Here is a 26,796-nt window from a genome sequence, read left to right on the forward strand (position 1 = left end):
ATTTCAAGGAGCTCATATTGTGATTTTGTCTTCAGTTGCATGTGACTGTTGTAGAAGAATGTACAACCCCTCCAGCAATATCCTGCCTTTCACAGGTAATTTATTCTAGGGTTTTCCAGTCTCACAAAACAGCGTGTTGTATATGTGCCTTGTATACATGTATGATGAGCCAACGGGAGTCCTCACTCCATTGGTATCATAAAATGTACCCTGGATTTTCTGAGCCATTAATCCCAATTTAAGATTAAACGGAATGAGACATGCGTAGGACTAAGAGAGCAAAAAAGACCATCAGTTTGCAAATTAATAGCTGACTTCTAACTTTTTTTTTTTTTGAGACGGAGTCATGCTCTGTCGCCCAGGCTGGAGTGCAGTGGCCGGATCTCAGCTCACTGCAAGCTCCGCCTCCCGGGTACACGCCATTCTCCTGCCTCAGCCTCCCAAGTAGCTGGGACTACAGGCGCCTGCCACTTCGCCCGGCTAGTTTTTTGTATTTTTTAGTAGAGACGGGGTTTCACCGTGTTAGCCAGGATGGTCTCGATCTCCTGACCTCGTGATCCGCCCGTCTCGGCCTCCCAAAGTGCTGGGATTACAGGCTTGAGCCACCGCACCCGGCCCTAACTTTTTTTTATAGGGTTGGTTAGATTCATTAAATATAGGTGGTGTGCATAGCAGTCTTTCACCTAAGTAAACAAAATCTTATAGGGGGCATGGCAGCCTAAGGAGTGTTTTGACAGCAGGTACCTTTAGAAGAAGCTAGCAACAAGTACCTTTTCCAGGAAACTCTTCACAGAGTTAAAGACATCAAAAACAAACAACTTGGAGTTGGACAGAAAAGAAGATTTACGTAGTCAACCTTGCTCTTATAAACCCAAAGTTTTCAGAGAATGAAGATCCAGATCTATAGCCTGGCTAGCTGGTCATATGAGACTGTAAACCCAATGGCAATCTTATCTCTAGTTACTTCCTTAGCTTCTTATAAATCTTTCACCTAGGAGTGACCCTTTAGTATTTTAGAAGTTTGTCTACCTTGATGTGTATCTTTGGGAGGGGTAGACATGGAGTGACAATTGAGAGAAGGGCTCCTTTGTTACTTCCCGGATTGGCTCAGTCAGTTGTGATGATCATGGGGTGAGTATTCTTTCTACACTCTATAGAGGTTCACCTGGGGCCTTCCCATGGTCTGCAGAGAAAACAGGAGAGTGGCCTCAAATCTCACATGTCTCTCAGCCTTGCTTTTTATACTGAGAGCAGTTACACTCTTTATCAGTTTTCCTACTGGATTTCCACATTAGTGTGTGTGAAGTGGGGCTTCTGCGACTAAGCTTAGTTTGCAACAGGGTTTGTCAACAACAGGGTGGTGTTCATGCTCCCACTAGTACTGATTCTGATAGACACTAAACAAAAATCAGTTGGATCGAGGGGCAAATAAGTGTCTCATTTCAGTGAAACCTTGACCTATTTCCTCTGAGGCCTTGTTTATATTTACCGTATTTTCATGTCTACATCACCCCATGTATTTGCTACAATGAAAAGATCTTGATTAGGCCACTTTTGTTCTTTTGGTATCTAGCTACTTATATTCTCCTATTTCCTTTGAGGGAAAACTCCAGTATTCTTGCTGTCACCGTGTGTTCTTACTTTGATATCCAGTGTTTATAAGTATCTTGAGATATCAACAGGTATATAACAGGATGTTGGTATGAGTGGTAAATTCTAGTTAATTTGTGATTCTGCATGTGAGGAGAAAAAAAATTGTTCTAAATGTTTCCGTTTGTATTTTTAGCCTATTGCATGTGACAGTGATTTTTTAAAGCATACTTTGTTGAATGATAGCATACATGCAGAAGAATATACAAATCATGTTAGGTGTACATCTTGCTGGACTTTTACATCTGGATCTGCTTACCACAAGCCAGATCAGAAAGAGGATGGTACCAGCAGTGTAGAGGTCTCATCCCAGTCACTGTTTCCCAATCCCAATGGTAACAACTGACATTTATCACTATCAATTGGTTTTGCCTCGTTTTAAACTTCATTTAATTGGAACTATATAGAGTGTACTCTTTTGGTCTGGCTTTGTTTGTTCATTTTATTTGTGAGATAAATCCATGTCATATGTATTTTTTGTTTTTCTTCAAAAAACAATGTATTGAATTCCATTATGTGACTCTATTCTAATTTATCCATTCTATTGTTGATAAACATTTTGGAACATTTTCATTTTTGTCTACTACAGCAATATGTTTTCAACATTGTTTTACATATTTTTGGTGTGTATAGACATATCTAGGAATAGACTTGCTGGGTCATAGAAAATATGCATATTTAGCTTCAGTAGAGCTTGCCAAAATGTTTCCCAAAGTGATGGTACCAGTTAACACTCATAATATCATTGCATGATGGTTTTATTTATTTCAGATCTTTGCCACTTGGTATCAGTTATTTTTATTTTAGTGATATCTCCCCGTGTGGCTTTAATGAGCATTTCTTTCCCTGATTCCTAATGGGTTATACAATATTTTTTCATATTTATTGGCCATTTGGGTATCTTCTTCAGTCACATGCATATTTTCTGGATACACGACCTCTGAGGGTTATATGTTTCACAGATTCTTTACTTTGTGACTTGCACTGTTACTCAATTGAGTCTTGAGGAACATAAGTTTCTAATTTTAATGTAGTACAAATTATCAGCATTTTCTTTTGTGGATAGCTCTTTTCGTGTCCTGTTTTAAAAAATCTAGGCTGGGCACAGTGGCTCCCGCCTGTCATCCCAACACTTTGGCAGGCCGAGGCAGGTGGATCACCTGAGGTCAGGAGTTCGAGACCAGCCTGGCCAACACAGTGAAACCCTGTCTCTACTAAAAATACAAAAATTAGCTGGGCATGGTGGCAAGCACCTGTAATCCCAGCTACTCAGAAGGCTGAGGCAGGAGAATCGCTTGAACCCAGGAGGCAAAGGTTGCAGTGAGCCAATATCACGCGCGAAACTCTGTCTCAAAAAAGAAAAAAAATTTATTTGGTTTCCTCCAGGTCGGGAAGATATTCTCCTATGTTATCTTCCAGAAGTTTGTTTTCCTTTCAAATTTACATTTTAATCTTTCTAGAATTTGTTATATTTTTGCATGGTACTAAAGGTAAAGGACAAGATTCTTCCCTGGCCCCCTTCCCCAAGGATATGTAGATCACCCGGCACCATTTATTAAAAAGGTCGCTATTTTCTTTATTGCACTGCAGTGGTGCTGCTATTGTAAGTCCAGTATGAGGCTGTATCTGAATGCTCTATTCTTTTTATATAATTGTAAATTCTCCACTAATACTATACTATCTTAATCACTGTAGCTTTATAAGTCATATCTGGTAAGGCTTTCAACTTTATTCTTTAAGATTATCTTGGCTATTCTTGGCCCTATTCACTATCAAAACAATTTTAGAGTAAGTTGTTAATTTCCACAAACATCCTGCTGGGATTTCACATGCTATTGCCTTCAATATGTATAATATCTATATGTATATGTATAAATAAATGTTTTATTCCTTTAGAATTTTTAAAGTTTTTAAATAAAAGTTTATTTAATAACAACTGTTAGTCTGTCTATATCTCACTACTCTGGAAATTTAGAGTAGATGAACACTACAAATTTTGAAAGAGAAAGGAACACATACATCTATGTTATTTGTTATCTAAAGATGCTAGTACATGTTTACAATTTTGCAGATAGGACTACTGCCAAGGATGAATCAGTGCTAAGTGCCTCAGACGGAGGATAGTAGAATCATGAGCTGAATTTTATATTTGAAATAACAAATAAGCATTACCTTCTTAAAAGTTCATAAATATTTCAGTAGATGTATTTTACTACATATTGAATATAATGCATTTAAAGAAACTTCAGAATTCTGTGAGTTGGACGTTACCAATACTGTCAAATTTTGGTTATCATAGTGGACAGGAGGGGTGTTCAAAAGGAGTAAATCATGGTGGACGACAAGCAGGGTAAGAAGAGGGGAGAGAAAATGATATTAATGGCCTAGTCATTTATAACCAAAGCAGAATAATAATAAATAAGGGAATAAAGTGTCATTATATTAATTATAAATCTATGCTACTATATGAGGAGATATTTACATAAATTTGTTTTTGAAATTTAATGTATTTTCTCTTTAAACTTAGTGTATGGAATGTCAACATAGTTTTCTTTTTCTTTTCTTTTTTAAAGTGTTATTTTTTGTAATGGATATGGGTGGCAAACTTTTTCTATAAGGCTAAGATAATAAATGTTTTGGTGCAGTCCCTATGGAAAATAGTTATGGAGATTCTGACAAAATTTTAAAAATAGAAGTGCCATATAATCCACCAATCTCACTTCTGGATATTTATCCAAAAGAATTGAAAGCAGGATCTTGAAGAGTTATCAGCACTCTCATGTTCATTGCAGCACTGTTCGCAATAGCCAAATGTGGAAATGACCTAAATGTCCATCCACAGCTGAATGGATAAAGCAAATATATATACATATGATAGAATATTATTCAGCCATAAAATCCTGCCATATATGACAACATGAATGAACCCTGAGGACACTACGAGTGAAATAAGACAGCCACAGAAGACAAATACTACATGATTCCACTTATATGAGGCACCTGAAATAGGCAGAGTCATGGAATCAAAGAGTCGTGGCCGCCAGGAGCTATGGGGAGGGGGAATGGGGACTGACTAATCATCTGGCATAAAGTTTTGGTTAAGCAAGATGAGTAAGTTCTAGAGATCTCCTGCACAACGTGTGTTAATAGCTAATGATATTGTTTTGTACACTTAAAAATCTACTAAGGGTAAATTTCGTGTTAAGTGTTTTTTTCCACCAAAAAAAAAGATTTTTTTTTTTTTTTGAAAGAGGTGAGGGAATTGGTCTTGTAGATATGGGGATGGAGGTGGGGAGACTGTCCCAGGCAGAAAATAATAGCCATTTCCCAGGTTCTAAGGACAGAGTCTGTTTGATACATTTGAGGAACATTTTAGGCAGAGAGACTATAAACAAGTACAAAAAATATGATATCAGGGTATCCTATTTATAATGTAAAGCAGGCTAAGTGGGTAGAAAGCATGGAAGCTATCTGAGCAGATCTAGAGGAGTGACTGAAAATGCATTAATACTGAACTGGCATGATATGGGCTGTGTATTCCATGAAGGGTTGGAGCTGTGGGGATCTGGAACTGATGGCCACTTTGGAAGTGTTACGAACAGTGGAGGCTGGGAATAACAGAGGCATGGACTGGAGTCATATCTTGGGACCCCACCTGGGCCCGCCTTCCCTTCCCTTCCCTTCCCTTCCCTTCCCTTCCTTTCCCTTCCCTCCCCTTCCCTTCCCTCCCCTCCCCTCCTCTTCCCTCCCCTCCCCTCCCCTCCCCCCTTCCCTTCCCTCCCCTCCCCTCCCTTTCCCTTCCCTTCCCCCCCCCACCCCACAATGTCTCTGTCACCCAGGCTGGAGTGATCTGGGCTCACTGCAGCCTCAGCATCCCTGACTCAAGCCATCTTCCCACCTTAGCGTCCCAAGTAGCTGGAACTACTGGTGGCGCCGCCATGTCCAGCTAACTTTATTTTTATTTTTGTAAAGATGAGTTTAACTATGTTGCCCAGGCTTACTTCAAACTCCTGGGCTCAAGCAATCCTCCCACCTTGGCCTCCCAAGATGCTGGGATTACAGGCATGAGCCAATTTATGCACACTGGGCTATTCCTGAGAGCTAATCTGTATGACTTGGCTCCCGATCGGCCATGGGTGAGAGGAAGGGGGTCAAAGGAAAGGCAGAAGGACCAGGTGGTAGCTACTGGTCTTGTTCTGTTCCCAAGACTTGTGGTTTTACATAATCTCATGAGAGAAGTAAGGTAACCATCATTTTTATTTTTAAATACATGCCAACCTCTGGGCTAAATACTTTTGGTATAATTTATTGTTTAATTATTGTAGCCTAGAAGGTCTATACTATTATAATTCTCATTTTCTGAAGAGGAAATAGGCATGGGGAGGTTGAGTCAGTGGCCACAGTCATAGTGTTGCCTGTGGTGGAGCTGGGAGAGCAGCCTGATCCTGGCTGACTGTTCTTCACTGTGTCACACTGCCTCCCTCTGGTGTTGATACTCATGCTTTTGGAGTGAGCCCACCATAATCCAGACAGGTGTCAGCCATTGTGGTCTCAGTCTATATCAGACATTAGAAGGATTTAATATTTTTCATGAAGTAAAGAGCAATAGGCAAATACCTATGGTGGAAAGTAATAAGGAAGATAATGTACCTGACTTAGAGTTACCAGTGTACATAGAAAGTTGCCTTGGTTCCACCTATCTGGATAACTTGTTGAGATGCACACAATGTGAGTTTTACCCAGAAAAGCTTTATATTTTTATATGAACAGAATTCTGACTGAAGGGGAGAATCACAGGACGATAGGGAGGGGTGAGGAGATGGCCCGTGTCCAGGTTGAGGAGAGAGGGAACCATAGTAGAGGAGGCCCTTGATTGAGGGGTGCAGCTTAAGAGACCTAGGTACTTGGGAGGGTGGTTGTCAGGGCACCAACGACAGGGCCAGGCCCTTAAGCAAGAGTAATTATTTCATATGAGAAGCAATTAGGAGTCACCACAAGGTCTTTGGAGGACAGGGATAGAGTCAGAATGATGCTTGGAAGAGATGATTTTTGTTGAGTTGACTAGAGTGGGGCAAAGCCAGAGGCACCATGTCAGTGATCATTATTTAGGCTTCACTGTATCTGTGTGAAGCCAGTTGATAGTCATCCCACTTTGTGAGTGGAGGAGCTGAAAGTCAGGATTTCGAAGGACTTACCTGGTGTGTGAGCAGATTGGTACAGACATGTTGAGTGATAGTTTCTCAGACACTTTCCTGTTACTGTATTTCTTATTTAATATTGCAGGGAGAGCAAAGCATTTCCATTGTGGATTTTGAGAAAGAGTACCTGTGTGGATGTGTGGGTGTGTTTAATAAAACTGTTGATCTGAACTCTTCGGCATATATACCAGTGCTTTGTCTTATAATGCTAATTTAAGACATTACGTATTCCTACTTACTGGTATTTCTTAAGTTGTTGTACTGCAGTAGACCACATTAATAGCCTAGCTCCACAGTAGCAGAGAGCTCGAATGCTACTTTTTTTTTTTTTTTTTTGGAGACAGAGTCTCGCTCTGTTGCCCAGGCTGTAGTGCAGTAGCGCGATCTCAGCTCACTGCAAGTTCTGCCTCCCGGGTTCAAGCAACTCTCCTGCCTCAGCCTCCGGAGTAGCTGGGACTACAGGCGCATGCTGCCATGCCTGGCTAATTTTTTTGTATTTTAGTAGAGATAGGGTTTCACTGTTGTTGCCCAGGCTGGTCTCAAACTCCTGAGCTCAGGCAATCCACCTGCCTTGGCCTCCCAAAGTGCTAGGATTACAGGCATGAGCTCTCCCTGCTGAGAGCTTGAATACTACTTTTATCTGAAGAAAGTCACAATTAGACCCCCTGAATATTCAAAGTATGTTCTATACAATAACCAATTTCTTAGGTTAAACTCCAAAATGTTTTCTTGCGTTATGCTATTACATGTTTTTCTCTTCCTTTGACTTTTTTTTAAATTAATTTTTCAGTACACTGAACAAGATTTCATGAAATAGGTTTTATGTGCAGTTTTGAAGTTATCCTTAATACGTGAATGTAACCCAATTTCATTATCCAAATGGTGGTGGTAATGATGGTATGTGCATGTTTATGTTCTGCAGTTTTTAATTAAACTTTAAAGTCAAGAGTTCGCAACTCTTTGCCTAGATAAGTATCAGGGAGTCTGTGAATGGCTATGATTGTAATATTTTGTCTAAATGAGCATTTTTTTTTTCCTGGGGAAAAATTGCATAGGTTTTAGCAAATCTCACAGAGGTCAGTGACCTGCCCTTTAAAGATAAAAGCTGCTTTTTATAGAGGGGCAGTTGAACTAGTAGACATATATCTTATTTAAGACTTTTCCAGCATTGCTGTTAAAAACATTCATTGTAGAATAGTTTATGTATGACTTCAAAATGTAATGATAATCAGTTTTTGGATGCCTTTTGATTTTGGATATATGAAGAAATAAAATATATCAGACAACCTATATATAATACAAGAGACAGACTGGAAAATACATCTTTCTGTAAATGAAGTAAATGTAGAGTAACTAATGAATTATTAAAAATACAGAAAGAACCGGGCACGGTGGCTCACACCTGTAATCCCAGCACTTTGGGAGGCTAAGGCAAGCGGATCACAAGGTCAAGAGATCGAGACCATCCTGGCCAACATGGTGAAACCCGGTCTCTACTAAAAATACAAAAATTAGCTGGGCATGGTGGCACGTGCCTGTAGTCCCAGCTACTTGGGAGGCTGAGGCAGGAGAATCACTTGAACCCAGGAGGTAGAGGTTGTGGTGAGCCGAGATCATACCACCGTACTCCAGCCTGGTGACAGAGCAAGATTCTGTCACAAAAATAAATAAACAAAATAAAATACAGAAAGAACTGTTTGGTTGGCCGGCTAGTGAGACCTCTGAAAGGGAGTTGGTTCTGATTCACATGAAGACCAAAATGGAAGAAACTAGTGTACACCCTATGCCACATTGGGAGGCCTGGGCTCGCTTGCCACTGCAGCTCTGCCAGTTAGCATGGAGTCCAAAAGAAACTGGTCCAGTCTTGCCCTTTATTGGAAACTACAGTGGCCTGTTGTCCTTAAGTCTTCGTTATTGAAATATATTGCAAGTTTAGTTACTATAGAGAAGTGTTTCTTGTTTATGTTAATAAGTGGCATGTAAAAAAGGACTCTCCTAAGAGAGAATCATAAAGACTAAAACTTTTAATTTATTAAGGCTCTGAGAAGTCCTGTGGAAAAATAAATATATTTAACTTTGTTTAAATTGGAGTTTAGCAAACTTATATTTGCACCAACTTTTCTCTCGTGTCTCTCACTAAACAAAACCCACAGAACCGGGGTGATTTCTAAGCTAGTTAATTCTTAATTCTAAGCAAGTCCTCAGTTAGTTAATTCTCTGACATGGATGTAATTGTTTGGAGGAACCCTTTCTGAGTTCAAGTTAGACCGTGTCCAGGAACACCTGCTATGATGAAATTGGTGTGCTTTGGGAAAATGGGTAGGCTAGATGACATTAGGAAATGTGTGGAAACACCCACTCAGTCACTTTGATTCAGGTTGCAGAAAATCATGGGAGTTGAAAGTATGGAAATGAGAAGTTTCAAAGTTAAGCACTTAAATTTAATATTAAATATATAAAGCTAGAGGAATGCTGGTATTGGACTGGAAGAGGGCAGACTTTACCCATCATTTTTAAGCTTGCTGGAAAGGAAGGTCATTTGTTAGTGTCTTTGTAAAGACACTTGGAAAGTGAAATATTCGAAAAGTTAGCTGGGGGGTAAAATGGTGAAGAATCGGAAGAAATGTTACTTGGGGAAAGTTCTTTATTAATATTGGTTCTGATTTTGGTATTTCACAAAAATAATGTGTCATTTTGATGAAAGAAAAATATTGCCCTACAGTAGATTTTATTTTATTATATGAGAAGTGAAGAGGGGACTGAATATGTTCTCTTACACATGCTTACATCCCAAATAGAGAGTAAGAGTTTCTAATAAGAACAGTATGAGTTTTGAAAGTAAATAACCTCTGTGTTGATAAGAACTGTGGCATGCCTGGGTACTGAGTATCTTTTCCAGAGATCCTAGAGACTGTTCAGAAACTGTTCCAGTTCATTGGGTCAAAAATCCACTATTTATGAAGAGCTAAATACGGATTTGCACGATTGACCATAATGGCTTCAATTTTGAAAGACAGTAGTGTCAGAGAGCACTTCCAGTTGGTGGGATAATTTAAGAATTGCCAATGCTCAAATGGCTAAAATATTGTACTTTTTGCTACTTCATCACTCCATTTTAAAAATAGAGAGCGGGAGAAAAAAAGGCAGACCTGTTGAGAAGGTAGAAGAATGTCAGTTGGAGAGTAAATAAAAATAACCATGTGAAGCCACTCCTTAGTTAACTACTGCCTGAAGGTCTACTGTTCCTTAGAAGCCTTTCAGGATGTGAAGAGACTGGATTGGGGGCTGCTGTCCCTGTGCGTGCATGTGCACCTGTGTGTTCGTGTGTGCATGTGTGTATGTGTGTATGTGCATGTTCATGTGCATGCATGATGAAGGGTGAAGAGAACTTGTGAATAGGAAAGAAGGTGTAGAGAACAGAAAGCTAACAGAAAATCCTAAAACTTAGAGCCCTAGGAAGATTTGACTATTTTAAACTAACTGTACTGCTCATTTAAAAATAGGAAAATTATACCATTCTTCTTTTGGTATAAGAGAGAGATAAAAATACAGTTTTTCTAAATTGGAAAATTTGCTGTAATCTTGTTGCTAATGACTGATTTCTTCCAACAGTTGCAATGCAGTTTTTGCTCTGATAGGTTGATAAAGGAAACAAAATCAAGAACATATTGGAAGTTCTCAGAGAAAATTACAGTTTAGGTATATGTTGGGGGTGGATACTTAGACATTTTAATTGAAATAAAGCAGTTTTATACTAATATGGGATCACTGTGGGTGTACATTTGTAGTACATCTGTTCTTGAAGCATTTAAGTAGGGTTAAATGTATGTTAATGCTTTTGCAAGAAAATTTTTGATAACATCCGTCTAAGGAAACTAGCTTAGGAAATAGGTTTTTTAAAACAATATAGATATTATATTTGCATCTAGAGAGTGAATTAGGACTCTGTAATGCTTTAAGAATTTTAAAACATTGGTTGTATTCTCTAGTGGTAATGAAAGTTAACAATAATTAACACACAACAGATGATTAAAGCAAGCTTACACATCTGGAGAGTGACCACAGTCTGCTATATGCCTCCAAACACCGTTTTAATTGACCTACTTTTGATATTATGAAAGGCTAATAATGATTTATTCTACCCAGTTGAAAATACTTTTTCTAGCAGATAATTGGAAACATCTCAGTTGGCCCCTCTGTTGATTTAGTTAGTGTGTGTGACAGAGATGGTTAGTATCTTACGCTAGATATCTGCCAGCCTTGAGCCATTTTGTTGTTGTTGTTGACATCACAGTCACTGTGATGACTTAAATAGTATATAAATCTTGAGAACTGATAGATCTGTCAGATTATAGAGGAGGAGGGATTCTTATCAATGAGGCAGACCATGGGTTCTCATTGTGATAGTGTAGAATGTTGGTTAACTGTGGACTCCCTGGCTGTGTCTCAAATCTACTGATTCAGAATTTTTGGGTGTGGGGCTTGGGAATGTGTTTTAAACAAGCTCTCCAAGGGAACATAGTTCATACTTCAAATGAACAATGGCTGAGTATAGTTTATGGCTTTCTTTCATGGATGAGGAAACAGGCCTAGAGGGGAAAAGGTGACTAGTTTCGTAAGAATCACAACTTTGACTTCTGGCACTAGAAGGACAGGATTCTTTCCTGAATGCCACATGACCTTAACTCAGGCTAGTTCCATTCCTAAATACAGTTTTAAATTAGCCCTAATTTTTACATACACCAATACCACATATGACTTTAGTATAATATTTGGCTCAGCTTGGCTGTGTGTGTGCTTATTTTTTGAAAGATACCTATCACCACTGTACCTACATGCTCAGAATAATAGTAATAATAATAAGTTTACAGGGCCTTATAGAGAACTCAATTTTAATGTGCAGTACTTATGCTCTACTTACTATCTTTTAATGGCAACCATTTTCCCCCTAGAAGTTTCTTGAACGACTCTGAATTGTAGCCAGAATACTTCTTTCCTCCTCAAACCCTTAGCTGTGATTAATGTAAAAAGGCACTTGTCAAAAGGGTTTGAAATGGCAACCTTGATATTGGAGCATATGGCAGTAGAGATAGGTCTGCATCCACTTACTCCATTATGTTATTTAATGTACGAATTCAACAATTTGTCTTTTGCTCCCTGCTTAAAAGATGATGGCCATGGAAGCTGGTTGTTAACCATATCAGCAGGGTGGAATATTACTTCCCTTAGAGAAAAACCACAACTTTCTTTGAGGATTTAGCGTGCATTAGAAAAAGCATGAAACCGTTCAGAGATAAAGTGCTGGGTCGTTCAGCAGTCTCTCTTTGCCTCCAAGAGGGGTTACTTTTATGTTTAACACAAACATCCCTTTTGTGTTTATTGTATTAATGGAATTTTTAAAATCCATGAGAAAGAGAGAGAGATTATGGTTTAGTGTTTGAAATAATATAGCTTGATGAATCTTTTTTATTTTAATGGGAGACTCTTTTTCATAGATATGCTGCTTCAAAAAGTGAATCTTTTTTGAAATTGAAATGCATTAATTTAGTTATTCTGTTTAGAAACAAAAACATTGAAAGTTAAAATTTGCATAAGTGAAGACCTTGATGATTTCAGATTATAGTGTGGTGGAGGTTAAGGAATAAGAGTCCGTAGAATTTGTAAAAACAAATTCAGTCTAACCACTTAATGGCATGTGCAAGTAATTTGCCAATTAAATATTTCTAGTGTCTGAAAGATCTTCAGAGAAAAGAGTGGAGGTTCTTAATCTTTCTTAATTTTATACTTTAAGAAACATAATAGAAAATTACTTAGTTTTTGATCACTTTTCATTCAAAATTTTAGTATATGAGCTCAAGAAAGGGTGGATTTTAAATATTTGGGGGAAATTATTGCTTTTTGAGAAATTAAAAACTATGATACTTCCAAATCACACTGTGCTCATTTAAAAAATAGTATTTGTAAATATTTGGTGCCCAGATAATAATTTTCATTATAATTAAGATTTTACACTTTGGAATTTTATGATTTTGGTGGTCACCTACTATGTTTAGAACATTGTACTAGTCATGCTTGGCTCCAGAACAACTGTCTAAGATAGATATTCCCATTTTAAGACTGAGAGAACTGGGTCAGAGTAATTTACCCAGGGTTACTCATTAGTAAGAGGCAGATCTCTGACAGTTCTAGGTGTTTTTTAAGAAAACTTTTTTGAGATATAATTTACCCATTTAAAGTATATAATTCAATGATTTTTAATATATTCACAGATTTGTACAGTTATCACCACATTCAATTGTAGAACATTTTCATCACCCCAACAAGAAACCTCACACCACACCTTGGCAATCACCACTGCCTTCCATCCAGTCCCTCCATCCCCTGGCAATTGTTAATCTACTTTTTGTCTATATGGATTTGTCTATTCTAGACATTTCATGTCTAAAATGTGGGCTTTCATGATTGGCTTCTTTTACTTAGGATAATGTTTCCAAGGCTCATCCATGATGTAGCACATACGTTATTCCTTTTTATTGATAAATAATATTTCACTCTGTAGATATAGGTAGGTCACATTTTATTTACTAATCAGTTAACAGGCATAAGAGTTGTGCCCAGTTCTTGGCTATTATGAATAACATTGCTGTGAACATTCATGTACGTAGTTTGTATGGACATATGTTTTCATTTCTCTTGAGTATATTCCTGAGAGTGGAATTGCTGAGTCATATTATAATTCTATGTTGAACTTTTTGAGGAACTGCCAGATTGTTTTCCAAAGTGGCCACACCATTTTCTTAAGTATATTCCCACCAGCAGTATTTGAGGGTTGCAGTTCCTTCACATCCTCACCAACACTTTTTATTATCTCTTTTTGATTATAGCCATCGTAGCAGAGTGAAGTGGGTATCTCATCGTGGTTTTGATTTTCATCTCCCTGATGGCTAATATCTTTTCATGTGCCTCTTGGCAATTTGTATGCTGTCTTTGGAGAAATGTCTGTTCAGATCCTTTGCACATTTTTAAATAGGATTATGTGTACTTTTATTGTATTGTGAGAGTTCTGTGTGTATGCTAGAGTTCCTTATCAGATATGTGATTTGCGCAGTTTTTCTCACAGTGTACAGGCTGTTTTGTCTTTTTCTTTTCTTTTTTCTCTTTTTTTAAAACTTTTTTATTTAAGTTCAAGGGTACATGTGCAGGTTCATTATATAGGTAAATTCATGTCATAGGGGTTTGTTGTACAAATTATTTCATCACTTGGATATTAAGCCTAGTACCCATTAGTTATTTTTCCTGATCCTCTCCCTCCTCCCACCCTTTACCCTGTGGTAGGCCCCAGTGTCTGTTGTTCTCTGTGTCCATGTTTTCTCATCATTTAGCTCCCACTTAAAGTGAGAACATGTAGTATTTGGTTTTCTGTTCCTGCATTAGTTTGCTAATGATAACGGCCTCTAGCTCCATCAACGTTCCTGCAAAGGATGTGATCTCATTCTTTTTTTATGACTGCATAGTACTCTTTGATGTATATATACCACATTTTTTTAATCCACTCTATCGTTGATGGGCATCAAGGTTGATTCTACCTCTTTGCTATTGTGAATAGTGCTGCAATGAATATACACATACTTGTGTCTTTATAATAGAATGATGTATATGCCTTTGGGTATATACCCAGTAATGAGATTACTGGGTTGAATGGTATTTCTTTTTTTAGGTCTTTGAGGAATTGTCACACTGTCTTCCACAGTGGTTAAACTAATTCACACTTCCACCAGCAGTACGTAAGCGTTCCATTTTCTCCACAACCTCACCAGCATCTGTTATTTTTTGACTTTTTAGTGGCCATTCTGAGTGGTATGAGATCATAACACTTTCTCTTTGTTTTTTTTTTTTTTTTTTTTTTTTGAGGCAGAGTCTGGCTCTGTCACCCAGGCTACAGTGCAATGGCGTGATCTTGCCTCACTGCAACCTCCGCCTCACAAGTTCAAGCAATTCTCCCTGCCTCAGCCTCCTGAGTAGCTGGGATTACAGGCACGTGCCACCACGCCTGGCTAATTTTTGTATTTTTAGTAGAGACTGGGTTTTGCCATGTTGCCCAGGCTGGTATTGAACTCGTGACCTCAGGTGATCTGCCCGTCTTGGCCTTCCCAAAGTGCTGGGATTACAGATGTGAGCCACCATGCCCGGCCGTTTTAACACTTTCTTGATGGTATCCTTGGAATATGAAGTTTTAAATTTTGATGAAGTACAATTTATTTTTTTTTTCTGTTGCTTATAGTTTTGGTGTCAACGAAATCATTTCCTAATCCAACATCAAAAAATTATGTCTATATTTTTTTTCTAAAATTTTCTTGAAAATATGCCTATATTTTCTTCTAAAACTATTCAGTTTTAAGTCTTGTAGTTAGGTCTTTGATTCATTTTGAGTTAATTTTTGTATACAGGGTGAGATAGGAACCCAACTTCATTATTTTGCATATGGATATTATCCCTGAAGCAGTTTTTTCTTATTGTCTGTTACCTTTGTTGGAAATCACTTGACTATAAATGTGAGGGTTAATTTTTTTACTCTCAATTTCATTCTGTTGTTCTCTGTGTCTATCTTATACCAGTACTACAGAGTCTTGATTACTCTAGCTTTGTAGTAAATTTGAAATCCAAATTTGTGCCAGGCGTGGTGGATCACGCCAAGTTATTGTTTTTGAAGCTACTGTAAATTGAGTTTTTTTTGTTTTTTGTTTTTTTTTTGAGATGAAGTCTCACCCTTGTTGCCTAGGCTGGAGTGCAATGGCACGATCTTGGCTCATTGCAACCTCTGCCTAGGCAATTCTCTTGCCTCAGCCTCCCAAGTAGCTGGGATTACAGGTGCCCGCCACCATCCCAGCACTTTGGGAGGCCGAGGCAGGTGGATCACAAGGTTAGGAGTTCGAGACCAGCCTGATCTAACACGGTGAAACCCTGCCTCCACTAAAAATAAAAAATTAGCTGGGTGTATAAAAGCGCCTGTAATCCCAGGTACTCAGGAGGCTGAGGCAGGAGAATCACTTGAACCCAGGGGGCAGAGGTTGCAGTGAACCGAGATTGCCCCACTGCACTGCAGCCTGGGCAACAGAGCAAGACTCCATCTGTTCTTCTTTTTCAAGATTGTTTTGGCTCTTCTGAATCGCTTGAATTTTCATAATGGATTATTGGATCAGTTTGCCAATTTTTGCAAACAAGCCAAGTAGGATGTTGATAGGGATTACATTGAATCTATAGATCATTTTAGGGAGTATTGCCATTTTAAAATTAACTTTGGAGAGTTTTGCCATCTTAACAATATCAAGTCTTTTAATCCGTGAACATGGGATGTGTTTCTATTTATTTAGATTTTCTTTAGTTTCTTTCAGCGATGTTTTGTAGTGTTTAGAGAATCAGTTTTGCACTTATTTTGTTAAATTTATTTCTAAGTTATTGTTTTTGAAGCTACTGTAAATTGAGTTTTTGTTGTTGTTGTTGTTGTTGTTGTTTTTTGATGACGTCTCACCCTTGTTGCCTAGGCTGGAGTGCAATGGCACGATCTTGGCTCATTGCAACCTCTGCCTAGGCAATTCTCTTGCCTCAGCCTCCCAAGTAGCTGGGATTACAGGTGCCCGCCACCATGCCCAGCTGATTTTTGTATTTTTAGTAGAGACAGGGTTTCACCATGTTGGCCAGGCTGGTCTCAAACTCCTGACCTCAAATGATCCACCCGCCTGGGCCTCCCAAATGCTGGGATTACAGGCGTGAGCCACAGCGCCTGACTGAGTTGTTTTTTAAATTTCATTTTTGGATTGCTTATTTCAAATATACAGCAATCAGTTGATATTTGTATATTGATTTTTGTCTTCCAACCTTGCTAGACTTATTTATTAGTTCTAATAATTTTTTAGTGATTTCTTAGGACTTTTCTGTATATAAGATAATGCCATCTGTGACCCAACTTTTAAAGGTCTCAACTCTTTTCACTATAACCATACCCTGTAGCCTGGGAAACTTACTAACTTGGGAGAAATAGGTTGACTTTTTGAGGTTATCTTTAGGAAGGAAACAACTGCCACTTTGTCTTCTCATGATGTAAACAAATGCAGCAGACTTTTAAGATGGAAACTTTTGTAGAGAAAGCAAAGTCCCATAAATAAAAGGATCCTTGAGCTTATTTGGTGAGGTCTTACTTTAAATAATATCATTATTATTTGGTGATATTATGGGAACTACAGGCCTTCCAAACATAGCTTGTTTGGCACAGACTGAAATAACAACAATTATATTTTACTTTAAAAAATAAGCATTCTAATTTGGCTTTACTTTTAGGAGGAGTGGCTGAACTAAGAAAAATATGACTTTATATATCCGAAATATATACTAGTGCTACATGCACATTTTAATGCTAATTTAGTTTTGTTTCTCTGCCTATATGACCTCAACATGGGGAAAAGAGTTTAAGACTTGTAGTTTAAACCAGCAGAGACCTCTTCTAATTATTTTTACGTTTGAGATAGATCTAGAAGGTGGTTCTTACCTGAAAGTCTTCCACGACTGAGTTACGAATTATTCTGAACCAAGTAAGCAACTAAAAAGGCTAAAACATTTTGGGTTTCTTTTTTCCTCTCCAGGATTGCAAGTTAGGTTTGGAATGGTCAGGGAATGGTAAGGGTTTAGTGAGAGGGCAACTCTAAGTTTGACTCCTGGAGTCTTTCATGGTAAAGCTCATGGAATTGCCCATGTGGGAGCCAGAGTATAGAGTAGAACTGGGCTTGAAAATCGCTTTGGATTTTCATTTCTGATTTTTCAGCTATAAAATGAGAGCTGGAATTTGTTCTCTTACCTCTCAGAGCCGTACAAGCCATAGAGGAATCTTAAACAATCAAATGTTAAGTGAGAAAGCTATTAGTGCCTCCTAAAAGGAGAAAATAATATTAACCTGAGGTAGTATTATAATGTCTCCCAGAGGGAGGGAGAAATGCAAGGAACCCATAGTGATTATTGAGTTTATAGATGTTTCTATTCATGAGCCTGCAGGGAAACATAGAGACCAAACATTTCAGAAAATGAATGCCCCAGGATGATTAATTAGAGCAGAATGAAATATTCAGAAACTTAGGAGTCTATAAAATATTTTTGGAGAACATGTGTGAGTTTTCTAGAGGAACAATATTCATTATTTTGTTTTAAAAGACTTTATCAGTTGTGAGATGAATAGAAATATTGGTAGGTTTCCTTTAATCTTTTGCATATCATTTGGCTTGTCCAATTAGAATGGCTTGACAATCTTATGATATTTGAGTATATAATCCTGCTAGGTAGGTCAAGAGAGTAAAAAGTAAATTTTGTAGAAATTGTGCCAAGTGGTAAACAACTTCAGATCTTTTTTTCCCTGCAGAGTCCCATGGCCAACTGTTCTTTCCATAGCAAACTTTTCTTCACCATAAACATAGCATCGTGCCCTGGGGGCTTTAAAATAATGTTTGCTACTGGCAGGTGATGCCAGTGTCTATGGCTTCCTGGAACAGGATCTCTCATGTCTCAGTGATCCCAGGTGGCTTTGGTCCAAAGCACTGTAACTGGACCTTTGATTCACTTCAAAAGAAATGAACCTTTCTTCATACCGTTGATCTCCATTGAAAAGCTCCCTCAAAGGTCCCTCTCAGTAAATCCTTGACAGCTTTCGGGGCCCAGATCATGGTTTATCTGCTCCAACAAACTCTTCTCTCTCACTTCTCTTCTTAAATCTCCATTTCTTTGCCATGAGGCTGCCCTGTGGTTTAGTGCTGATACAGTGTACTGTTTGAATCTGCTGTTGAATTATTTCTCGTGTATTAGACTTGGATATAGCCTCATACCTTTTACTACCCTTCTTCTTCCCACAGGCCTAGTACAGTGCATCCAAGCTGTGCTACTTAGAAGGTTACTAGCTAGCTAGCTAAGCCCTGACATTCCTACAATAGCCAGCGTGTTGGAACAGTCGCAAAGCTAATAATGGGCCTACATTCTCAGGGTCATGTGGTTGATACACTGCCCAGTTTCAGAAGGCACCAGTCACGTGGACCATGAAGCGAATGCCATCCACTGGAGTTGTGCAGCATGGGAGCCCTGAGTGACCTACGTCTACACACGATCTGTGTTTACACATTCCTGCATTACACTGCTTGGTCTGGAGAGTCTTCTTTACCTCCTTCCTTTTAAATTTTTATCCATTTCAGTGAGAAGTTAAAAATTAGGAGTGAATCTAACCCTTTCATACTCCCAGATAATGCTTTCAGACTGAGGTCCTGGATGCTTTCATCAGAAAAACCTGGAGTGCTGACTAAAATGCAGTTTTTTCAGCCCCTCAACATGTTTAAATCACTTTAGGACTAGGCCTGGGGATTTTGATAAACGATGTTGACTGATGATTTGTATGCAGTGCACTGAAGTGTTGAGAAATGACTGTTGAATAGTTTCTCAGCAAGGGAAACTGTAGTGCCCCAAAGGGTTAATACCGCTGTCCTTAACCTGTTGCATTATCTATTGTAAACTTTTTCTGGTTCATTTAAATTCAGCAACTACTTAGTGAGCAGTTGCTCTCTGCCTACCACTGTGCCAGCCATAGTGGTAGAGTCAGATGTGAAGAATGGGGTCTTTGCTGTGAAGGGGCTAATAATCAATTAGGAAATAAAACATGTGCAATAAATATGCACAAACACATTAATATATGTGCATACATATGCATACTATGTAATGATTTAGATAACATCATATGGAGATCTTTTATATACATCTAGTATAGTATACTCTAGAAGATTTATAGAGAGATCTTTTTTCAAACAAATCATTATTGGTACTACAGGCCTATAGGATTGTCAGATTTTAGATCTGAGAGATATCTTAGGGATAATGTATAACTCTGTCCTGCAGAGGAGATTTCAGTACATCAGCCAGGCATTTCGTAGAGATACACATACTCTATGGTATAGTCCAAAAAACTATAGCGTTCAGAGTTTCGGATTCAAATATGAGCTCTAGTAAGCAGCAAATGGTAGTAAAAAGTAAACTTTAATTATAGATAAATAAGATTGTTGTTTATGGTGAGACACATTTTACATGCGTTCACTAATTTTAGAAAAACTTAAACCTACTTTTATGTATATTTATAATTTTAGACCATATAAATATAAAAATGGATAATAAGTGCCTTAGCTTTATATACCAACTATTTAGTAAATACCTTCTGTTACTTTCTATGGGAAACAGAGATTGAAGGAGAGATCAAGAAGGGGAAAGATCTTATTTTTGACAATTATCCTATGATTATTACATTAAAACTTTATTTCACTGGAATGCTTGGCAGAAAGGAATCTTTAAGTTAACTGAGGATAAACCAGAAAACCATTTTTTCTTGCATATTATTTCTCTCAAATTTTATTCTAGTATAAAATTTTATTTATAGTGTGAATTTTTTTTCTTTCGGTCACATCTTTATCATTTGAACATTATTTTCGTTAGATAATTTATTCATCTAAATTAGAAAGTTATGGGAGCCTTTATTAAAACTTTATTGGGCCTGCTTCCTGCAGAGATACAGACACTTAGACCTGGAAAGGAGCCACAGATTGTCTCGGTTAATGTGTTTTGCACCGAAGAAAGTCATGTTTTATAATATTAAGGGACTTAGAGCCATTAGAACAATACCTGGCACATGGTGAGTGCCCAATAAACTTTAGCTCCTATTAGTAGAATTTGAATCCAAGTCATTTGAATTTTAGTTTGGTGATTTCTTCTCAGCAATCTTCTTCTACTTAATTCCTTTTATTGACCCCTGGTCAGACTCGCTGATAATCTTTTTTTTGATTTGTTTTTCCTTTAAATCCTAATTCTGGATTCACTTCATTTTCCTTATATCTTACCTCTTTTTTCCCTAAAAGTAAAGAAGACAGAATAAATTCAGTACTTGTACTTTAAAACTTTTAATTGTCCTCATCAGGGCCAGTCTGAGGATTTCTGCCACCTTTTATAAAATTTTATAAAATTTATGCCCAGCATAATCCTGATTTTTACTGCCTTCTGTGTGCAAATACACACCCAACCTTATGCTAATGGTGGCACTACTGTCTCTTCATGGCGAGGCTTTAAACATTTCCGGAAACTTTAAAAACATGGAATAAAAACTGTGGGTATAATGGGGGTGGGAGTAGGAAATTTGGGGGGATACCATAGACACATGCCAAAGGTTTTGGCACTTTTCAGAAGACTAAATAACTTTCTTCTTGTTTCTTTTTTTGTTTTAAATAGAAGCAAAAGAGAAAAAAGGTATCAAGACAGTTTGCTCATAAAAATGAGGTTTGGTAGATATATTTAAAGATGTGAAAGCCAGGAAAAATTATTAATATGCTAATAATTTGCATTTTGTCCACTCTTCAAACACACACTTTTACTGAGAGGAGGAGGCTAAAAATAAAAACATTAAGCTTTAGAAAAGTAAGGTTTTTCATGTTGGGTTTTTTTTTCTCTGTCAGTCCTCTTACAGTTTTTCTGTAGAGGCTAAAAGAGATCCTAAGGCAGGACCAGCACCTTCAGTGACCCATCTAAATGGGATTGTTTGAACAATTTGAGAACTCTTGGGTCAAGCCAAAAGAGTACAGTAGAAAGTGAAAGACTTGGGCTGCTGCCGGCTTTTCTCCCCATTTTCTTTGTCTTTCAATGCAGCTCGATAAATTGTTGGACTTTTTCAAGCACAGAAACAGCCTTAGGGGTGTTAAATATGTATGTCAAATTTTTCCTAATGGATTTCTAAATCTTCCAAAAACTTTTAAATAACTTGTTAAAGGCTATATGTAACACTTGTATCTTGTGGTATGTGTGTTTGTGTATGTATGTGTTTCCTGCCACTAAGATTGAATTCTCTCCTCCATACCTAGAAAATAATCATTATTTATTGAAACAAAAACAAATGAGATGATAATAGTTTTAGCTTACTACTTGGGTTTCCTACGCTTTTAGGTTGTGTGTATGTGTGACTTCTTGATTTTCCCCCCCCCTTTATTTTGTTTGGTGGGATTTTTGACCTTGATTTCTTAACTGATTCCTTGAGGATTCTTTTATTTCTGCCATAGTTTGTAATCTCTGTGTCTGTTTAAAATTAAGTTACTTTTTTTAGTAAGAAAAAGTGATATCCATTCAATAACAGATTTTATCAGAAAGAACCTGATTTACTTTGTTTTAATCAACCCGTCTTTTCTCTTTTCAGAGGATGTTAAGCAAGTTTTTGGACAGACCACAATTCATCAACATATTCCATTTAACTGGGATTCAGAATTTGTGCAACTACATTTTGGAAAAGAAAGAAAAAGACACCTGACATATGCGGAATTTACTCAGTTTTTATTGGTGGGTCTAGCTCTTAAAAAGTTAAAAGGGTAAATAAGTAAACCTGGAATCAAATTGTATGTAAAAGTCCTGATTTGAGTCTTGAACTGTGATTTACTACACACTTTCTAGCCTGGCAAAACTGTCCTACTGGGAAGTATTTCTTTATTAATATGTTGAAATCATAGAATTAAATAGGATTTCCACAGATTTATGTAGAACTCCTTCATGTTTAGAAGGAATACACATCGAGGCCCCGGGAAATCAAGTGATTTCCTCAAGGTCAGTTAGGTCAGGAGGGGCAAAATTTCAACTTAAAATTTTGGCTTGTGACTGGCTATGTTACTGCTTACCAGTATTTTGTTTTCCCCTGGAAATGGACAGATTTGTCTTCAGCTTCAGAATCATTTCATCTGACACCTTTTATAGATAAGACACTAGTCTCAAATTTGGCTGCATATTGGAATCACCTGAAAGCCTTAAAAACTAATGTTGCCTCAGTCCCACCTCTAGAGACTAGATTTAATGGAGGCAGGGTGAAAGCCTGGGTATTTGGGGGCTATTTAAAGTTTCTTGGGTGGCCCTAATGGAGAACCACTGTGCTAAGGGCACTTGCGCACTTGCTTCCTTTGGGTTAACCACTGTAGGAGTTGTCTACATTTCTGGGGTGCACTTTCCCTAACCCAGTCCCTGCTGCCCTTTTCTTGTGACCCCCTTCCCCCACCCATATGATCATATCATTGGGCTACTGATGATGCAAGGTGAAGAGTATTCACAAAATATGATTATAACTTAGCTTTCCTTCAGCAGCATTATTTAAAAATACTTTAAATACAACATTATCATTTAGTCACTAAAGGTCAATATCTATAGGCTATATAGATGTTTATACATTTGCTTTGTTTCTACAGTTACATTTTATTTATACTTTATTAAATATATTTAAAACAACTCATGTAAGGGGACTCATTTGGTATGTTTAAATTTTGAGTCTTGAGAAAAATTTTAAATTCTTTGTTACTAGAAATGTCCTTAGTGGGTATCCTGGTGCCCCTGGGTTTTTTGTGTGTTCCAGACCTTGCCAGAGCCCTCTGGGGAGTGGTTGGAGTCCTGTTCTGGATGGAGGTGGAGGGTGCATGGGTTGTGGTGCTCACTTTGTAAAGATTTTGTAGTGTCCATTCTTAGCAACTAGCATTTGCGATAGGTTAACTTCAATAGGTGCTTCTCTTTTTGACTTTTAATGGTGTTATTAGATTCATTTAATTTGTCCTGCTGTCTAGTTTGCTTTTATTTTCCAGGCCTTTGGAAACATAAAACAAGATGCCCTAAACCTGCCTTTGTACTTTTTAAAAACAAAGCGTTAATGTCTGTGAATCCCTGTTTTCAGTTCTCTGTAAATATAAATCTACTTACATAACTCAGATGGAGAATGTAATGTGAGTTGCTGGATTTTTGCTGCTGTTTCAACAGGACATTGTTGTGCTGTAGGAGGCGGTATTCATTTTGATGAGGAATAATTACAATAATGTTATTGAGACAAATGCCTCAAATTGACTTTATGGAACACAGCCTAATTAACTTTTAATCTTAATAGGATGTTAGCAGTAGTAAGGATGATCGTGTTTCCTCCTCTAAGCAAGTGTCAATTATACTGAATTGAGTCGATTTTCAACTGCTCACAGCAGCCTCTAGGCCTTCCTCCAGATACAGGGAAGCCAGAGTCCAGGATTAAATAACTCAGGGATTATGGTTATGTTTCCAAACAATATGTAAGGCATTCACTTAAATTTGACTTCATTCTATAATGGTAAATGGAAGCATCCCACAGTGTCCTGCGTGGGATGATTCTGTCTCTGTAGCCAGAATAGAAGTACTGAACTTTTACTAGATTATAATGGTTATAGTGGTTAATGATCTCAGTCAGGGCCTTGCTTTGTGTCCTACTCCAGACCCAGACTTACAGGAATTAATGGATGGACCATGATAGGCTTTACCTGAATGCCAGTTTTAATGTCTGCCATTGGGTTCCTTTCTTCCTTCCATTTCAAATGTTTTGTTTGCTTCATTTGAACTCTTTTCTGAATGCAGGTAGAGCTTCAGACCTCTACTTCAGATGCTTTGTTTGCTTCCTTTGGGCTCTTTCTGGATACAGGTAACTTCTTAAAGATATTAGTGAATTTAATCTCCTGTGTTTCAGGCTCTTGCTTTGTCAGGCAGGTATCCGCCTTTCTGCTCTAGGGCAGGACTCAGAAGCAGGCACCAGCTTCCTGGCTGATGCCAAGGCTGTGAAGGCAGATGCTTGGTTGCTTGAAATGTGAACGAGCTGCCACCATGCATGCTGCTACCTGTCACATGATGAGGAGGGGAGCAGCTGTAGGGACAGCCAAAAAGTGCTTGTGATTTCAGGGAACCTGTGTGGCATGTAGAGACAGCACTCCTCTATTCCGCTGAGGGTCCCGAGAAGGTAGCTCAGGTTGGTTCCAGCCAGCACATTACCTGTGCTTATATATGTGTATCCATGTGTGTGATTGGTACGGCAGTATAGTTCTCTGCATTTCCATTTTTTTTTTGTCATTTAGTAAATGTTTTACTATATCTAAGCAAGTGTGAGCTTCTGAGAAACCACCATGTGGCTGTGAGGATCTTACCTGGGTCATGTGTTTATCTGTGTAGAGTCTGGACGGGTCCCCCACCCGCTAAGGTGTTGACAGTCCTGGGCATTGCTTACATGGTGAGCTGCTATGTCCTTTTCTGTGCTTTGGTTGTAAAAGTCATAAAGTGGTGAATCAATTTGATATGATTTCAGCTAAACTTGACTGATTTGTACTTTGCAAGTGGTAAGTCAATTTGATATTATTTGAGCTAAACTTGACTGATCTGAACTTCGCATCTAGTAGCATTGAAGCAAGTGGCAGGGATACAAAGCCTCCTTCCTGTAGTCTTCTCCCTCATTGGAATGGAAAGATTTTGGCAGGGAGTGGGGTCGCATTTCTCTTACCCCATTATTTATACTGTTACATCTGTTGCTTGTATTTCTTAATGCCCAGTTAAATTCATCTCCATATAACTTCATGAATGATGGTATGTGTGAATGTGAATACAGTTTTATATGTGGGTATGTATGTGTATTTTAAAATAGTCTATAAACCTCTCCACGTATATCTACTCCCAGCTCCTAGAGCAAAGCTCTAATTTTATAGCTGCTAGATTTAAAATAGATTTTATTATTATTTGTATTTTAGAAAATAATTTGGAGAAATTTTTCTATTCTATATCTGATGGAACTGCAGTTGACAAATAGTATTATTAATAGGCTGGGGGCAGTGGCTCACGCCTGTAATCCCAGCACTTTGGGAAGACGAGGCAGGTGGATCACGAAGTCAGGAGTTTGAGACCAGCCTGGCCAACATGGTGAAACCCCGTCTCTACCAAAAATACAAAAAAATTAGCTGGGCGTAGTGGCCTGTGCCTATAATCCCAGCTGCTCGGGAGACTGAGGCAGGAGAATCGCTGAACCCAGGAGGCAGAGGCTGCTGTGAGCCGAGATCAGGCCACTGCACTCAGGCCTGAATGACAGAGCAAGACTCCATCTCAAAAAAAAAAAAAAAAAAAAATAGTATTAACATAAAACTCGGTATTTTTTTGTGTTGTGATTATTACTCATGTTGGGCAAACCATCTAATTCAGCAAATATTTGCTGAGCATGTCGGGTTGTCAAGAGAGGACTTGTGCACAGGGTTGAAAGGTGCAGAGACTGTAACTCTTGAGACACTCATAATTTGAAAATCTAGAAATTGTATCTGGGTATATCCACCTGACAGTGTGAAAGGAGCAACTACAAGTAAGCATAAAATGTTTGCCCTATGAGTTTGTTGTTTTGTAGCAAAAACCCTTAAAGGTTTGTGGCATAAACCCTAATGGCAGGTACTCAGATCCTTTACCAACATTTTTTCCTTTTTCTTTTCTTTTTTTTTTTTTTTTTTTTGAGACAGGGTCTCACTCTGTTACCCAGACTAGAGTGCAGTGGTGCATTAGCGCTCACTACAACTTTCAATGCCAGGGCTCAAGTGATCCATCCGCCTTGGCCTCTCGAAGTGCTAGGATTATAGGCATGAGCCTCGGTGTCCAGCCTGCTTTGCCAATTTTTTTTTTTTATTGGGTGAATGTCATAGGCACTTGAGGGCACAGAAAGAAAGGTTTCTAAAACTTTTCTGCTAAATTATTGTGTAGTCAGTACTGAGTCACTTTCAAAAAAGTTACAATAACTAGTATCTCTATGATGTTTGTAATTTACAAAATGCTTTTAAATATTCTGTTTTTGAAAATAGCATCCTCCCAATACCCTAAAAGGTAATTATCATTATCACCTATTATACGCAAAAGAATAAACCTACTCTATGGTAAAATTTTGCATTTCCCAGTAATTTTCCAGGGAAATGGCCCGTAGCTTTCATTATGTTTCCAAAGAAGTATCCCAAAAAAGTGGTAAAGAGCAGCTGTTCTAGAGCTTAGCTTCTGCAGTCAGATGACAGGTGTGTGAAGAATTCAATAATACATTGCTGTTCCCACTCTATTGCACTGT

At 38.1% G+C, this 26,796-nt stretch overlaps 1 protein-coding gene across 4 annotated transcripts in view; it reads left to right on the forward strand.

Moving 5' to 3' along the window:
• SLC25A13 (solute carrier family 25 member 13) overlaps window positions 1–26,796 on the forward strand; it is a 199,630-nt gene that overhangs the window by 81,456 nt on the left and 91,378 nt on the right. For all 4 annotated transcript variants that reach the window (XM_015134304.3, XM_077997027.1, XM_015134303.3 and 1 more), the window contains one exon: window positions 22,096–22,235. In XM_015134304.3, the coding sequence (XP_014989790.1) occupies window positions 22,096–22,235 (140 nt within the window). The remainder of the gene's footprint in view (window positions 1–22,095; window positions 22,236–26,796) is intronic.

The sequence above is a fragment of the Macaca mulatta genome, chromosome 3 (genome assembly GCF_049350105.2).
Source record: "Macaca mulatta isolate MMU2019108-1 chromosome 3, T2T-MMU8v2.0, whole genome shotgun sequence".
Lineage (NCBI taxonomy): Eukaryota > Metazoa > Chordata > Mammalia > Primates > Cercopithecidae > Macaca > Macaca mulatta.